At 39.7% G+C, this 18,294-nt stretch overlaps 1 protein-coding gene across 7 annotated transcripts in view; it reads left to right on the plus strand.

Moving 5' to 3' along the window:
• Window positions 1-18,294, plus strand: part of taok3a (TAO kinase 3a) — a 134,039-nt gene that overhangs the window by 109,303 nt on the left and 6,442 nt on the right. For all 7 annotated transcript variants that reach the window (XM_082555757.1, XM_082555753.1, XM_082555754.1 and 4 more), the window contains 8 exons: window positions 153-246; window positions 2,460-2,541; window positions 6,301-6,468; window positions 7,656-7,853; window positions 10,517-10,654; window positions 15,671-15,907; window positions 16,779-16,907; window positions 17,769-17,972. In XM_082555757.1, the coding sequence (XP_082411883.1) occupies window positions 153-246; window positions 2,460-2,541; window positions 6,301-6,468; window positions 7,656-7,853; window positions 10,517-10,654; window positions 15,671-15,907; window positions 16,779-16,907; window positions 17,769-17,972 (1,250 nt within the window). The remainder of the gene's footprint in view (window positions 1-152; window positions 247-2,459; window positions 2,542-6,300; window positions 6,469-7,655; window positions 7,854-10,516; window positions 10,655-15,670; window positions 15,908-16,778; window positions 16,908-17,768; window positions 17,973-18,294) is intronic.

The following is an 18,294-nucleotide window of genomic DNA, read 5'->3' on the forward strand; positions in this document are numbered from 1 at the left end:
CTCAGACTGAAATTCAGCAGACTTAAGCTGATTAAAAGTTATTTGTTTGTACTACTTATTTTTTAGACTTCAGCTTCTCCCTCATTCAAGGAGAAGCTGATGCGAAAATGTGCACACTGTATATGTTATTCTCACATCCTTTCTCATTTTAGCGGAACGTAAACCACCCTTGTTCAACATGAATGCCATGAGTGCCTTATATCACATTGCCCAGAACGACTCTCCCACACTGCAGTCCAATGAGTGGTAAGTTTTAGCACCTTGATGTTACAAAATTACCATACACCCCAAAAAATCCAGTATAACCACTGATATAATGCATCCAGTCAACCGTGAACATTAAAGTCCATTCTAGTCAGGGTTCAGCCAGAGTAAGACATCCCTGTGTTAATCTGCATGACCTGTGATCCCTGCCACAGGCCATGTGCAAGGGCACACTCTAAGTCTCTTATGTAATTACCTGGGAAACAGCTACCAAAGAAACACACATTGCAGCTACCCACACCATTTCTACTGAGCTTTGAGGCAGCATCTAAACAAAACAGCACGATTATTCTCCTGCTATTCCAAGTAATTTAACTCACACTTTAAGCTTGCCATACTAACATACAAATATATTCCTCCATGCACGTATGAGGTGTTCTAAATATGGGAAAACAGCTTGCTTTATGCATTATTTTATGCAGCTTTCAGCCTCACAGCTCATGACTGCGGAAGCTAATAGATTCTCTAGGGAATGTCCTTCCAGACATCAAAAAACATTTAGCAATTTAATTTAGGCCAGCAGGTTTTAAACAGCTCTTTGCTGTCTCTTTGCATCACCATTGTCAGACAAGACCAGCGGAGCTGCTATATATTGTCATGAAATGTTTATGTCATCTAAAAAACTGAGAAACAGCATTTAAAACTGATATGCTTTTTTGTAAAGTCAAGAAAAAAGCTTAAATTAATTACTGTTTAACAACAAATCTCATCATAAAAGGTATACATTTTTTTTTTATCTGGAGGACTATAAGAAGTGAAATCATTTATTCAATATACAGTTGGCTTAGTTAGTAGAATAATCCAAGCACTCTACATAAGCCACCATAGCTTAGCTTTTTATGTTTTTTATTCTCAGTTAATGAATAAATGCTATATAAGCTATATAATATTTTTATATCTTTATATTTATTGTATGAACAATGGGCTCAGTATTAGCTAGCACAATCTTGGTAGTAAAGGAATAATTTGGGAACAGAAGAAAAGCGGATACATATTCAGCAGCATGTATGGACCGAGAACTAGGTGATCTCAATTAGCAAAAAATGCAAGACACTTGCAGGAATTTAGCAAAGGAACAAATATGCTACTGCTCCTCTGAGTTGCTGTAACCACAGCATGTGTGGTATGATTGTCCTTAGGGAAACGGCACTCATCAAATATTAACCCTGTGCTTGATGTTCTCCCTGTAATTTACTCCTGTGTACTTCTGCCATGCTGTGACTGCCATGGTATGCATGCGATGTCCTAGGTATGCAGTGTCGTGCAGGAGTTCCTTGTAATATGTTGTAAAAATTTGTCTCTGTCACACAGCTCCTCAGGAGTAGCTGAATGCAACCGTTTACCTGCCTCATACTGTAGAACATGTGCATCAGTTCCACACAAGCGTTCATTAAATAACAACCTTTCTTTTAAAACCTTTAAGTAGGCACGAGTATTGTGAGCAGGTCATGAGAAACGTGAGGCAAGGCAGTTCTTTAAAGTTAAAACTTGCTGCCTATGACATCTGTTGTAAAATTAGTGTTGATTTCTAGTATCGTGCTTTAGGTGAGCGATTGTGTGGGACAGCACAGGGTTGTGGTATTTTTGGAGGAGCTCCAGGGGCCCGAGGCATTAGCAACATCCAGATGAGACAAGTAGAGACATTGGCTTCATACACAAACACAAGGCCAGACTGTGAACACATTCGCATGACCTACAAGACTAAGCATGGATCTATGCTAGCAACTGAGAGAGAAGTAGAGGTTGAGGGAGATCTCAGTCGTATACCCTCAGTGTGTATTTTAATAAACGTAAAGAGCATTCCAGTCTATTTTATCTTAACAACTCATAACAGCAAACAAAACATATGGTGGTATATCTACCGTGCTAGATTACCATGATTAGATATTTAGACCACAGCTCCACTGGCCTATATTTTTATTGCTCCACATATTTACATAATCCATATATAATTCCCATTCGGGGCTACACTAAGAGATTATGCAAGATTGTTCTACTTAAGTCACTGATATATTAAACACCAAAGAGCTGTGGATTGCTCCTCCTTGTACATTAGTCATTAATTGCCAAAAAGGACAGATGGCATGGCTTTTTAGCTTGTCACTGTCATTTCTACTTAAAATTTTTCTAATTTTAAAAATATTAGTCCAAGAAGGACTATGACTGACTTCTTTCTCATTGTCCTCTTTACCTAGGTCTGACCTCTTTCGCAGCTTTGTTGACTATTGCCTGCTGAAAATTCCTCAGGACAGACCCTCGTCGGGGGAGCTGCTACGAGTGAGTGGGTTTCCTCAGTAATCTTTCTAGCTGTGACCTCACTTCCTGTCTCAGTCAGTCATGAGGATGAGTCACTCCCATCCACCCACGGCTCCCTAATACGCAAGCATATATACACTGTCTTCTTCAAGCACAGGAATCAAGCATCCTACTGAGATTTTTTTTTATTTTATTCCCCCCGTTGCCTCACAGCCAAGGGATAAGACACAGGAAGACAATTGAGCTCCATTTTATATGGTGTAATAAAATGAGTAGAAGGACAAAGAAAATAAATTTGTGTTGGACATAAATAATTGCATTTGAGTACTGATGTTGTGGAACCGCAACGGTTGTTTTACCTTAAAACTCATATATAATATAACTCATCTAACCCCTTAAAACGCAAAATGTTACTGTTGTCAAACACAGATAAAATAATCTCGTAAAACTTAACGCTTAAACCTGCAAGTTGTTTTTTTTTTTGTTTTTTTTAAAGCCATCCTGCCAGTGACAGCCCATATGTATCTCCAAAACCACAATGAGCATACACGCTGATAATCCATGCATGTCCATTGTGTTTCCCTGTGATTGAGGAGATGATCTTTTTGTTTGTGTGACCAACAGGTAATCCTATTGGTGCACTAAGAATTTTAAGTTCTTGGTGATCACGCTCAGTGGTGTTGAAGCCCAAGCAGGACTTTTCACACCTGTCTCACTTTATGGAGGAAGGTGTGAGGTTAGGAAGTGGTTAACTAAAGGGATCTGGACTGTTGTCTGGATAGGATGGGGCTTTTGACTGGAATGCACTCTTCCAAGCACCCCTGACCCAAATCCTTACTGAAAAAACCATTAAAGAGGGATAAGTACCAAACAGACTTTGGATCAGTGTCCAAGGGCCTGCTTTATAGTGAAGGGCTTGGGGGTTGGGGTGTTAGTTTATGATTAATACCCCACTTTCTCTTCTGAGACACACACAAATTTACTCTTCGTTTTAGTGCAAGCACACACACATAGACACACACACACAGGCACATGCCCCTCCAAGCGCTTTAAAGGGGAAATCAGGTCACTAATCTGTGGGCCTTGAGCTACTAGTGTACTGGCTTCAGGTTAAATTCACTCTCTGTCCTTTAAAACCTCATTCAGAATAATGGTAATTACGAAAAATAAAAGAGTAACCATTCAGTGGCCTCAGCCCCCCGTAAGTACATTTCGTTTAAACGAACATATTCACTTGAATAGTTGAAACTAACTCTGAGTTTCTCAGCTGTATAAATTTACTTACTAACTACAGATATTTACAGCACAACAGCAACTTCCCAGAGCATGAAAGGAAGTGTTCAAATTTAATTTTGTGTTTGACTAATCATCTAAAACTAATAGCATAATTGAGTTGCCCTATTTTACAAGAAAAATCAGTTCAGTGGATGGAATCATCTAAATGTTTGCTTTTTTGAATTCATGATTTCAATAACCGATTTATGAATGAGTGTTTTGTGATTGTTTTCAATGCAATATGTAGCTTAGACTAAGCAGGAAATGATAAGGTTTGCAAAGATGATGTGTTGCGAGTAGCTGGTTAGACTACTTAGTCTACTAATTCTCACTTTGCCCAACTTGCAAAATTCCACTAACCTCAACCTGTTTTATCTTTTGTATGTGAAACAACATACAATATGATGTGTTCATGAAGTGTTTAATATTTTCAGAATTCCCTTTGTTTCCTGTTATTATGCTAAAATTTAACTAAATGACTAATTGCTTCATCCATATACTTTCCTGCAAATATGAGATTTTTACTAGTGCGCTCATCTAATTATTTTCAAGAAAGCCAAAAAATTATAATCTCCCCAAAAATGTTGAACTATTATTTGAATACATCCAACATATTAGCCTTTTCCTTTAGTGGCTATTATTGCTATCAGTGTAGTAGATGTGGACTGGTCTAAAGTAGTAACGGTAGCCTGAAAAGTTACTACCGGTAATAGTATATGTCAAAAACAAATTTATCCTAAAAGAACAGGCTAAAACTGAGTATGGATGAGTACTTCTGGTAGAAGGCAATAGTGATGCCACAATACATATACCAGACAAGACTCCAGGTGCTGTAGATTTGCTGTCACTTCTTCTTTACACTAACCTCATAATGAGGAGGAATCCTTGAGATAACTTCACTGGATGATGGGATGGGGGTGGCCAACCACCCACATTCTGCTGTAGGTCAATCAGAAAATGGGACAAATCACTTTCATCTCTATTTTCAGTGTGTGATGTCATTCCTCTGTGTCCTGACTAACCCATTACACCGGCATCTGTCACATGGAGAGGAAGGTGTGCAGAGAGTGATGGCTAAAAATACACCTAAATATATGTATTTTTTTTTCATGCAGAATATAATATTTTAGTCACGTACCTTTAGGTTGAATACATTTTAGCCTTTTATGCAGCCAATATTTTATGAATGACACTGACTAAGAGGAGGTGTGAACATGTTTGTGTGTTGTAGTGGGAGGAAGTGCTGGGCAGAAATATCTGTTCTGTTTTTATTTGTTTTGCTTTTTTATTCTTTTTTTTGACACCCCTAAATTGTTTGTAAAAAATAAAACAAAAACAAACAAATGAAAAAAACACAAATTAAAAATAGCCATCCACTATCACTCGACCCCCACCTTCTCTCCCACCTCCCACCAATCCCACTCTGACCCGTTGGTTATTCATTGTGCATTTATGTAATTATTCAATGTCCCAACCTCCACCAAATTGCACCTACATTAGATTACAGAGGTTCATCTCACTTGCAAAGGACAGACTCAGCAATGATAATCACCTAAGTGATCTCCATAGAAGTGTGAAACCATTATATCATTCACTGATCATATTTTTAAAAGGAAGTCTGACCTTTCACATATTTTTTTTTTTTTTCTTCTGGAAGGATTTTTCTTTCTTTTAGTAAATAACAAGGTCCAATTTGCTTTGCTATGCCCTGATAGAAGAAACTCTTAAGTATGTTTGTTTTTCCTCCACAGAGGTTAATGTGTGTAGCTCATTCTTAAAAAAAAAAAAAAAAAAGCACAAAAGCAAAGGATACAGATTAAATAACTAAAATCTCTCAATTATCAATGCTTAGTGGGATTTTTGTTATATGACCTGATTTAATTAAAGTTCTCATTAACTTGGTGCAAGGCCAAATGCATTTCAAACAGTATTTATTGAAATGAGAAGGATTAGGAGTATTTATAAAAATCGATTATATGGACCTTCTCAGAGACTGTAGTAGAGCGTATTGAGTGCTGGGACCAGAATGGGTTGAACAACCTACAGGCGCCCTCTAGTGATTGCCAGAGTTGTTGTGCTCATTGAAATAAAATTTTAGACATGTTTAAATGACTTCCAAATATTTACGAACAACTTAAAAGATCTGTAAATGGTGCCAATGTTTAAGATAATGCAAAAGAAAGTAGTTAATATATAAAATTTTCATCTTCATTCCGGTTCAGCTTATTTTATTTCCCTTTTAAATGTTTACTGCCAATATTGTAAGTAGTCTGAGGCAATACTTTCTGAATTTCTATTGAAAAACTGGGAAGAAAACATCCATAATGTTCAGTTTAAATTAAACTGTATGACATGAAGACAGCAATTGAAATGCAAATAAAAAAGATAACCCTAATAGAAAGATTAGCTTTAGTTTCTAAACCAAGTATTTTCCTCCTTGTATTGTAATAAAGTCTGACTAAAACCTTGAACGAAGTAACTGACTGTCTGTCTTTTTCTCTTCAGCATGATTTTGTACGTCGGGAACGCTCGCCACGCATTCTCATTGACCTCATCCAGAGGACCAAGGATGCAGTGCGTGAGCTCGACAATCTGCAGTACCGCAAGATGAAAAAGATCCTATACCAGGAGAAACACAACGGGCCCTTGGGAGAGAGCCAGGAGGAGGAGGAGGTGGGAGGAAGAAAAAAAAAAGGGAGAAGGGAGGTTAATGGGGAAACAGTTTATGCATCAAACTTAAATATTAAACAGACAAATTAATGTTAAAAGAAAAAACTCTGCAGAGTGCATGATCACAGGGAGTGGCACCAGAAACAGTTCTTCAATTCTTAACAATAGTTAATATGAAGATGAAAAATTGCATATATGTAGCCACAGTCTTTAAGTAGCAGAGTTGCACTAAAATGAGGTTTGGATTCAGTTAATCTGCAGAGTATTTTCGCAAAGTAATTGAAATAATTATTATATTTAAAATTTCCATCACCACTACATAAAATAAGTGCTTGTACTTGACACCAATGACAGAGTTTAAGCTCATTATTTCACACAATTCTCTATCTGTAGGCCAACAGATGATTTCAGACAAAAGGTTGAGGGACAGCATAGTTTATCTGCTTCCTCAGGATGACACTTAAGTCTCAGAGATGGTGACTCCACACTAGTCAGTACTGCTTCAGCACTTTGAAATCACAACAAATGGGAGTCTTTCTCATGCAGTCTTGGTAGCCTGAGATGAAATGTCCTTTAGCTGACCTGGCCTGAAGTAAAGTGAACAGTTATGGACAGCTCGTAGCGACAGTAATGTCATCCTACACCATGTGACACAATTCACAGCAGCCACCAGACCTTGGTGCAACAAGACACTGCTGAAAGCCTTACCCTGAAAAACCTGCTGTACCAATCCTTGTTTTATGTGGAAAGACTGAGTAAATATCCTGTCCTGTTGCCTTAGACCTAAGTGAATTGGCTTTTGCTTCTAAAAGCTACACAGTTTCATCCCGTATCTGTCTTGTACACCTTCAAGTTGACTTGTAATCTGAAGACCTCTGTCTGACCACTGCCCATTAACATAAGCTCAGATGCTACTGAATGACTCAGACACACACATCTTAACAATTAGAGGTTAATAGGCAATTTAGCATGACTTTGACTCTAATGCAATCTATAGGGCATCAGTGATTCCCCCCCCCCCCCTGCCGTTTGTATTGAGGCAACTCCATTTAATGGTACAGTTTGAAGAAAGCCTGGGTATAATTGGGCGAAGGTCACGGGTGACTTTTGTATATTTCAGTAGCATGTTCCTTGAGTGTTTGTGTACATTTGTGTTTCTGAACACGTGTATATGTTGTGCGCACTTGCAGGACAGCGAGGCAGCCAGCTGTAAGATGAACAGCCTGGGCAGCAACCACTCTATTCCCAGCACCTCGGTTAGCACGGGTAGCCAGAGCAGCAGCGTGAACAGCATGCAGGAGGTGTTGGATGACAGCTGCTCTGATATGACCATGATGCATCCCCAAGACTACAGCAGCACCCTGGACTCTTCCCCACACACCAAGAAGGTAAAAATTAAGGGTGAAGACGGGATGGTGATTAAGGCTGAAAGTTTGAAACCACTATTGGGAGTTCTTATTGTTCCCAAAGCCTTTTAACTGAGCATCAGCCATCATACTCAAACAGTGTTAATCTCATTTTTTTTAAACTAAATACAATTTAAAATATTAATTAATTAAAAAAAATATAAAACTGGAGACAGTTTTGTGACAGCCGGAGACTATGAAATAATTAAAGAATAATTTCAACAACTACTAGCAACAACCGTCCAAACAACCACTGAAATACTGAGTTCATCTAAGATCAGCTACTGCAGTGACAACCAGAGGGTGTGAAGGATACTCGATTCATATATAACCAAGTGGGAAATATGTAGGTGGCACGGTGGTTAGCACTGTTGCCGCACAGCAAGAAGGTCCTGAGTTCAATTCCACCATCAGGCCGGGATCTTTCTGTGTGGAGTTTGCATGTTCTCCCCGTGTTTTGCGTGGGTTCTCTCCGGGTACTCCGGCTTCCTCCCACCATCCAAAGACATGCAGCTTGTGGGGATAGGTTAATTGGATAATCCAAATTGCCACTAGGTGTGAATGTGCGAGTGAATGTGAGTGTGAATGGTTGTCTGTCCTTGTGTGTTGGCCCTGCGACAGACTGGCGACCTGTCCAGGGTGTACCCTGCCTCTCGCCCTATGACAGCTGGGATAGGCTCCAGCGCCCCCCGCGACCCTGAAAAGGATAAGCGGAAGCGGATGGATGGATGGATGGATGGAAATATGTAGTGCAAGTTGGTGCCGTGTACAAACAGACCCTGAAATGTGCCATACAACCAGTTGTCGACTACAAAGTGTTCATCACTTTAAATCTAGATGGAGAGTGTTACAACTTGACAGCCATCTTGGAATTGCTTAGGGGTTATCTTGAGGCCCCTATTTAAATGAATGGAAAGAGAGCCATGGCTTTCATTTCAGTGGTCACCGAGACATAAAAAAGAAAATCTATAGCATCACCATCAATTTAATTTAAAAAAAAAAAAAAGTTAAAACTTTTGGAAACTTGCCATCATTTTAGCTTATTTTAGCTAAAGTTTTCTTTAATCTACAAGTTACTTCAGCTGTGTATGCACATATGTCACAACATTACAGCTCCATTAATTGCTCAATCCAGAGTGCTGACATAAACATCATCCTAGTGCACTCTTCCAATGGGAGGAACAAACAAATATGAACTCAGCAAGCCAAGTTTATAAATTACACATAGCCACACCTTTGCTTTGGGTATTGATTAGAGAGCTATTCCTGCCACCACACCGCTTTAACTTGATGAGTATGTTTTTTATTTCATGGATTTTGGGGGCAAGGGTAACAAAACTGAAACATTTAGTTTTAGAGACATGTCTCTTCCTTCTACAATATCTCTTGCGTAAGTCATTGATACCTGTACAGTACTTCAGAGTTATCGTTTTACTGCTACAAAATAAAGAAGATTATAAAGTCTGAGAAATCCAAGTCACAACAAAGGTCAAATCAGATTTGTAGTCTGTTTTCTGAGATGCCCCACTGAAAGAGAGACAAAAAAGTCAAGCCAAGTGGAATTAAGCACAAGGACAACTTTGTACCTAACATTTTTCCTGTCTTTTGAAATGGTATTAGTAAACAGTCTTAAACACTTTTCCCAGAGTTCAGTGCATGGAAGAAGAAACAAAGACTGTTACTGGTTGACTCACTTCTTTTCTGGGTTGATAACTGTCTCACTTAACAAATGAAAAGGAAACATGGCTCTGTGCAAACATCCTTTGGTGTCTCGCACCGTTCAAGAGTATGCATAAACCCCTCCCCCCAAAACCATGGAAACCATTGACAGTCCTCACTGTTTGCAGATTGCTTCAAGTTCATCACTGACACCGTTCACACTTTGAGAACAAAGGCCGTGTATACATGTGAACTAGCAGCAGAGCAAATTCCCCTTGCACATGTGGCATCCTGTGTGTACACACACACACACACACACACACACACACACACACACACACACACACACACACACACACACACACACACACACAGGTCAATACTGTGCTTTACATTCGCATTGGAAATCAACTCTGTGAAGAGAGGGCTGTCACTTCTGTCATTCTCTTTCTTCATTTGCTCTTTGTATTTTGACAGAGCTTGAATAAGGTTGTCACTTTATGAACAGACAACCAGTGTGCTGTTTCAAGTTCAGGGGCTGTGATGAGAACAATTAAAAATGACACACATTGTTTTCTGATGGCGGTGAATTTCCCTCCACGCATAAAAGCACTCGTTGGTCCCTGGGCCTCCCTGCATGTTTGTCAGTCAGATTTTATTGGGGGTGCTGGGTGTTGATGTTTCATCATGACATGCAAGCTTACAGTTGACACAGTTTTATCAAATGATGAAGAATCTTTGTGAAGTGTAGAAGTTGTATGGGTTAAATCAGTGGGGAGTATTTCTTTTGTAAGTCACAGAATTATGGTGACGAATTTCAATACTGGCACAGTTTTAATAAGTTAAAAAAAAAAAAGTTGAGTGCCCTGCAGTGCAACATAGTTTACACTATCATTTTTTTTTAACTTTGATCACTTGGTTGTTATTTATTCTGTTTTCTTTTAGTATTTACCAGTCCTAAATTTCTCTCCTTTGTTTTCAAACAGGACCATCAATACAACTGGGACGACGGGATCCACAGGGACCATCGGCCAGAGCCGACGCCAGCTTCCTTTGATAAGAGCAGCCAGGCTCAAAACTACAAAAACCAGGGCCGCTTTGCCACCATTAAGTCTGCCTCACTGGTAAGAACCTAAAACTTTCTTCTTTCTATTGGTGTTTTCTTTTCAAGGTCCTAAAGCATGTTTTCTGCATGCTGTAAATGTTTCAGTGTCATTAATTTGTTCTACTTATTTGACTTAAAAGTTGCGCTGTTTGGAAGGCCAAACAAATTTTTAAAAAATTACTTCTTGAAGAAGCTCAAATCTCTGTTTCATGTTCACACCACAGCTCTATGAGGGCATTAAAGGGCATTTTTTTGTTTGTCTTTGTTAAAAAGCTTACTGTGAATGTGGTGCGTGAATGACCCCAGTCTCAGTGGGTAATGTTATTGTATGTCTCCATGTTTAGATGTTTTTGAAATATTTATTTCCCATCTTTTGGTCTTCACTTTGTTTGGATCGTTGTCTACTATATTATTTCTCTGCTGTTTTTTCCATTCATTCACCCCACTCCTTTTGTTTTCTCCTCTTGTACTACGCCTCGCATTACCACTCCCATCCTCCCACCCTCTCCTTTATTTCTTCCTGGCCTCCATTTGATAATACATCATTCTCAGATCTGACTCAATATTCTGAGTTGAAGGGGGTGGAATACTCTCTCTCTCCCTCTCTCTCTCTTTTTCTCTCTCTTGCGCTTTCTTTCTTTCTATGACTCTCTTTCTCTCTCCCTCCCTGTCTGTTGTCATGGAAACCGGCTCTAGTAACTAGAAAGTAGTTGTGGTGGTGTGTGTGTGTGTGTGTGTGTGTGTGTGTGTGTGTTTACCCAACCATGACCCACTGGTTTTAATTGTGAGTTCCCCTCTGCTGCCAGGTCTTAAACCAGAAATCTTGTCACATACAAGAGAATGTAAGCAAAGAAGTGTGTTTGTGTTTGTGTGCACAAGAAACTGTGTGTCCTCATATTGTCCTTGAAGAGAGCACGAACCAGTGACCGTCCGATGCTGTGTGTGTTTTCTGTTGACCGCAACCGTAGTTCCCCGGCACTGAAGGTTACATGATTTTGTTTTTGATTTTTTTTTTCTATGTCATATGTTTATGGGCTCTGTTGATTTGCAGATGATTAACAGATGATAATGATACATGGTATATGTAAGACTGCAGTTGGGAACTGTAGTTTGAAAACCCTCACGCATAACTGTGAACTGATGTAGTCTTCCGACTGCTGCTGACCATGGATCGCAGTATGTGGGTGACGTTTCAGCCTAGGAAAAATGCATCATCAACTGTTTAGGTCTGCTGTTTTTACCTTTTTAAAACCAAAGAGTTGCTTGGGAAGAGTTATTGTCACTTTCACAGCATTGGAAAGTAGTTTCTTGCAAAACCGTAGGTCAATCTATTCTTGTTGAGGTTTTTTGTTTTGTTTTTTTAGTACACACATTATGCAGAAAATTAGGAGCAAGTAATATTTTGATTTGTAACTAATGTGATTTCTGAATTTAGGAAACCCCTACAGTACTGCATTAGAAGGAAATATAACAATGTGATTTACAAACTGATCATGCCTTGCTTAATATCATTTAATCACATATAATTTAAAAAAATAAATAAATAAAAAAACACTTTTTAAAGTCCTCCCTTTATGGCACTTAGGGAAAGAAGTTGATGTATACATAAACAACCTCACATGTTCTCCCACTGACATGAAAGATTACAGTGGCAATAAGCCTGCTGTTTTTTTACCTCCTCACAAGATGATGAGATGCCTTTTTCATCAGAAAACAGGGATTGTGGAGTTTATAGATATTTGTTCTTAGCCACAAAAGATGGAAAATTGTATCCTGGATCATTTTCTCACTTAAATTTACCATAAAACGGAAAAAAAGTATTCCTTCCTCACCTTAACTCTTTGTTAATTGTTTTTCTACCATTTATCCTTTAAAGAAACACTTCTAATCATACTTGAAAATACTTTTGATCTAATGCATATTGCGGTGGATTAAACTTGTAGATAATGGCAGCTGAGATTACACATTGTTTAACTGAAAAAAGGCAGCCTCTGTAGTGTAACAGTGCCGGTCCTGCCCACCGGCACTGGAAGAGATTACATCATCTTTTTCTTCCAAGCACAGACATCCTCACATTGGCCTCGACTCACTGAGACTGGAAGCAGGTAGACAAAGAGGGAGAGGTAGGACAGTATGGGGGGGTCCAGATGGCAAGGGGTAATTGATAGCCAGATAGGAAGATGGAGAGCAACACAAGCGAGAAAACATAAACAATTAAGAATGGTTTAAATAGGGGGGAATTATTAGCTAAAATCAAAATAATTAGAAACTATTATTTTATAAAGAAAAGTCATGGTGATTTGAGGGAAAAGGCAAGAGATTAAAGATTTAGTGAACTGAAAGAGAAAGTAAAGGCATCATAGAGGACACTGGCAGATATTGGGGAGATAAGAAGGGCAGAGAAAAGGATAGGAAAACAAAGGTGAGACTTAAGAGCAGTGCTGATTGAAATCTTAACTGACAAAAAAAACCCAAAGAACATCACATTTACTGGTGAAATGAAGTGTGGAGTCTGAATAAATGTAGCAGTGGGGAAACAAGAGAAGAAAGGGGTAAAACCAAAGACATGAGAGGTATTGTGGAAAAGGCATGAAAAGAAGGTGAAGGAGAGCAGGATGTAAAATTATCCAGGGATGCGTGGAAAAGGAAAAATGATGAGGGGACAGGAAAACTGGAAAGACATGGATGCAAAGTGAGAAGGTGAACGAATGTGAGACAGTGAGTGAGAGCGAGGGCAGGGGTTATTATAGGTTAGATGAAGCCACTGACTGACGTGTAAGCTGGTGTGAGAGACAACATTGTTGTAAAATATTTCACTTCATCTATTCTTTAGCTGCTGGTTGCAGTTTGTAACCTGACAGCATAAACGCTGATGGGAAATTAAAGTGTAGTGTAAGGCATATCAAAATGTGCTCCTCCCCCATCAGTTTTCTTGCAACTTGCAGAATTAAGGTTGTACTTGTTAACTTTCATGTTATGCAGTTATATATATTAAGATGTTTGTTCTTTACAGGTCAGTGTCAGAATTGAATAAGCTAGATGGACATCTTTTGCATTTGAGTCCTATTTTTTGTGATCAGACTTGAGAAGGGAGATCTCCTCACATTTGGCAGGAAAAAGGCATGCTATACAAAGGTCTGAGGCCTTTTGCTTCCTCCTGTAAACCAGATGTCTTTGCTACATGCTACTATACATCTGCAGTAACATTCAAACTACAACCATGCTTTTTCTATGTGGTACCTACCAGGGTTGAAATGTGTTTTCCTTAATGTAATAAGGAAGCGATAAAGAAGAATCATGGAGGTTTGACAAGGGGATAGTCTTCTTCTGTTGCCTACCAGGAGCATTAATATTTACTTGGATTTCAGCGTTTTGAGGCTCTTGATATCGATGCAGGTCTGGCTCTTGCCCTCGATGTTGTGTTATCATAAAGTCACAATTGTGATATTGCATATTCACTGACGCTAAATGCCTTGCAAACACAGAGATCAAACTAAGTGGACTGTTGTAGTTATAATTTATTGCAAACAAAAATGCATCAGTCACCACCAGCAATAATTCTATTTAAGTAGGCTTGCACGTTCACACAAGTTAAACTCTGTGAAGACGGATCATCTTGAACTGCAAAATAAGCAAAAATTAAAGTTTGGGCGCTTAATTCTCACTCACTCTAACATTCACCTTTAGCCTGCATGCCTTCCCTCCCTCCTCTCCCTGAATATGATCTCCTTTCCAGTCCCAAAGCCTTGAGTGAAAGAAGCCGTCACATGACTTGACTTGGCCCTTTGTGGCTGTATGCATGGTGGCAGCGAAGCAAGTGACTAGGATTGGGAGGTTCTATTACAGTAGAGGTATTGATTCAGAGCAGATTAAGGAGAAGGGGAGCTCAGCCTCCACATATTTCCACCCCATTTCCCCCCACCCTGTTTTTTTTTTTTTTTTTTTTTCTCCATGTAGATGCTCTTATTTTACTGCTGATTATTTCTATTTTTCCTGTTTAACTCTCTCCCAGCGACTCTCCATCTGCTGTTTCTCCTTTGCAATCACCCTCCCTCCCCTCATCTCTCGGCCTGCTCCTCTCTAACACCCCCCTCCAACTTCTCTCAGTCTTTCTCAATGAGGTATTCATGTGACCCACCTGCTGTCCGCCGCTTAGCGTTAGCCTGACTAAAGAGCCGCTCTGTGCTCTTGTTGGCCCGTGGTGTCCAACTGCCTCATTCACAGTTCACACGTCTGCCTTGGCCGCTGCGTGCCCAGGGCGCGAACCAAGGAGAGGGAGGGGGCTCAACGTCCAGTAAAGTGTGTCGGGGGGGGGGGGGGTCTCAGGGTGGCATCGGAGCTCAGGCAGGGTTCTGTCGGGCATAGGATGCTGCACAAGGTTCCTGGATGCTGGTGCACTTGGCTAAAGTTGCCATCATGTTTGGCCTGAGGAGTTCAGGTGGAAGTTATGAGAAGATGCGGAGCGAGTACTACCTAGATGTGGAGAACCCTTTTTGTCCTCAGGTTGGTGGGTCAGGTCAAGGTTTGGGTTAAAAGCAAGAATAAGTGAAAGTGTTAAGAAATACCAGTAAGGTCATTGCCTCAGGTTAAATTTAGTCATACAGTAGATGTTTATTGTCTTTACAGCATTTTTGTTTTCTTTCCCACGCTCTGACTTGAATACATTTGAGGAACTTTGAAGTCGGCTATTCTGTGCAGTGTCTGCGAATCTGAGATTGTCAGATGAAAGAGCTTTTGTTCAGCTGAAGTGGTGGATTTCAAATTATTTGCTTCTTGATGTCATTATTTTCATATCACATGTTGAACATTCTTTCTTGTACATGTAAAACTAGCAAGTAATGTAGTCTGATTACAACAGGTGAACGGTTTTGTTTTGTAACGGTTTTGTTTGAGGTTCTTCTCGTAAATGAACCGAGATACTTTGATCATATCGAATTAATCAGTTAGGCATTACTGTTTGGGGTTTTTTTTTTTTTTTTTGTTTTTTTTTGTGAAGTAATTTGATTTGCATCTTCTAACTTTTCTCTCACCACAGGTGACCAAACAGATTCATGAGCATGAGCAGGAAAGTGAGCTGCGAGAACAGATGTCCGGCTACAAGCGCATGCGGCGGCAGCACCAGAAGCAGCTGATCGCCCTGGAGAACAAGCTAAAGGCCGAGATGGACGAGCATCGGCTCAAGCTGCAGAAAGAGGTGGAGACGCAGGCCAACAACGCCTACATTGAACTGGAGAAGCTGGCAAAACGGCATGCTGTGCATTCTGAGAAAGAGGTGGGACTTTTGATGGGGTTACAGGACATTATGAATAAGTGCAGTAACTGTTAGGTTATTTCACAAATGATCGCACTGACTTACATGTACAATGCAACAGTTGGCTGGTGGACCTGGTCAGCTTTGAAAAAATGGGAATAATATTGAAGCTGTGACATTTCTAATGCTGCTGAAGAAAAACACGTCAAAAAGTTCTATTCTTTTCTAAAGTGTTGCTATTTTAAAGCCGTTCAGTGTTGCAATGAGTAATGAGGACGTTTTTGTTAGAACTTAACCCACTGCTGCCACCCAATGATACATGTGATGAAACACAGGGGCAGAACTGGGTCACAGAGTGTCACGCTCTGAAAAACACATTGTATATCTTTGTGATTAGCACCCAGCGTGCGTGCTGCAACAGTCAAGGAGATAGTTTATCTGTTTATGTAGACGAGTCTGTACATCTAAACGGTGTCATGAATAGGTGACATGTGGCTGTCACAAACCAACATGTTACTAGATATTTACATAGAATTCTATAACTATAACTGCAATGTCTCTTTTCTTTAAAAAAAAAAAAAGGTTGTTTCATCATCTAGAAGAACAAATGTTATGGCAATTTTATCTGAATTCTAACATCTGATTTAGAATTGAAGTGCAGACTAGAATTTTTAACTGGTCATATTATAATTAAGCAGGACATTGTTTGTGTTAGAATTTTAATCAACCAACTTATTGTCTTCAAATATACTTTTGTTAATATATGTTAATATACTTTAATGTTCTTATATAGGTTTGTGCATGAATGTATTTGTCCACAGTTTGGTGGCGTGTTGTCTGTTGCTGGTCAGGGGCATCTAACCATGCTCTTGTCCTTGTCTATTCTGCCCAGATGAAGACGGCGCTAGCAGACGAGAAGAAGTTCCAGCAGCAGATCGTGGCCCAGCAGAAGAAGGAGCTAACCACGTTTCTGGATAATCAGAAAAAGCAGTACAAACTCTGCAAGGAGAAGATTAAGGAGGTATGCTGGGCTCGTTGGTTTCCTCTTTTCTTCTCAGGCGCGCTCCTTCGCACGCCTTCTCATGGGTGACACGTGACCTTCTGCGCTCTGTGCTGAAGAATCAGGCTCCCACACACAAACATACACTTCCACTTCAGCATGGTCTTTTGGAAGTTGTGTTGAGTCACTCAGCCTACCAACTGTGTACCTACACATGTATGTACACACAAACAAGAAAAGTCAGAAATCCATACGCTCACCGGAGCACTTGTGAACCACCACAACCTTGTAAAAGAATCCAGAGAATACTCTTGTGGGCTGGCAGTGTGATACACTGTGTTTTCAGTTACATGATAAGTGACCAAAATTAGGTCAGCACAGTTAGGAGAAAGCATCGCTGGCAGAGAGAGATATTTCCCACCAACTGAGGGCTATAACGGAATTAGACACCACAGAGAGCAGGGATCAGGCTCATGTGTTAAGTGCATTAGCGCGAGTTGTAGATTGCGCATGAAAGAGAAAGAAAATTCCTTTATTTAGAAGAAAAAGATTTTCTTTTTCTTCCTTTGGCTTTAAAAGTAAACTGTTGTTCAAAATAAAAGGTCACCTTGAGTTGACCAAATGGTCTTACTAAAAATATTTGATGAAGTTGATTTGAATAGAGGTTCTATTTTATTCCCCAGCAAAAAATGGCTTACAAATAGCTTGTTTAGGCAACATTTGTTTTTCACATATCCATTAACATCCCAAACTACACAGTTCACCACTGACTGCTTACAATGAAGGCTTTACTAGTAATACTTTTATCTTCTGTCTTGTGTATGTTAACACAATCTCCTTTCTCTATTCCCCCTTCTACTTGGAATTTCCACCTCTCATCAGGAGATGAACGAGGACCACAGCACACCCAAGAAGGAGAAACAGGAGCGTCTGTCCAAGCACAAGGAGAACATGCAACATTCCCAGGCCGAGGAGGAGGCCCATCTGCTCTCCCAGCAGAGGGTCTTTTACGACAGGAACTGCCGCGCCTTCAAGCGCAAAGTCATGATCAAGAGGCACGATTTGGAACAGGAACAGATCAGAGAGGTGTGGAGGACATACAAGTTTCTAAAACTCGTGTGCAAGTTGTAAATCTATAAATGTTTTGCTTTTGGATAACTTTACTACTGTAAACTTCTGACTGAATTGATCAAACCATATATGCCCACATCGCGAGTTTGAATACTAAACCCTTGTTTAGTGTTTATGATCTTGGTGTACAAAAGTCCCACAAATGTTTTCACAGCAGACAGTAGTGTGTTATTTAGATCTGTCAGGTGTTTTATATTAACTGTAAGCAGGATTAATCCACAACAAAACAAGCCAACAATGCCATAATCTGAAAAGCTGTTGAGTGAGTTTAAGGAAA

Source organism: Aulonocara stuartgranti (assembly GCF_965226115.1).
Source record: "Aulonocara stuartgranti genome assembly, chromosome: 12".
Taxonomy (NCBI): Eukaryota; Metazoa; Chordata; class Actinopteri; order Cichliformes; family Cichlidae; genus Aulonocara; species Aulonocara stuartgranti.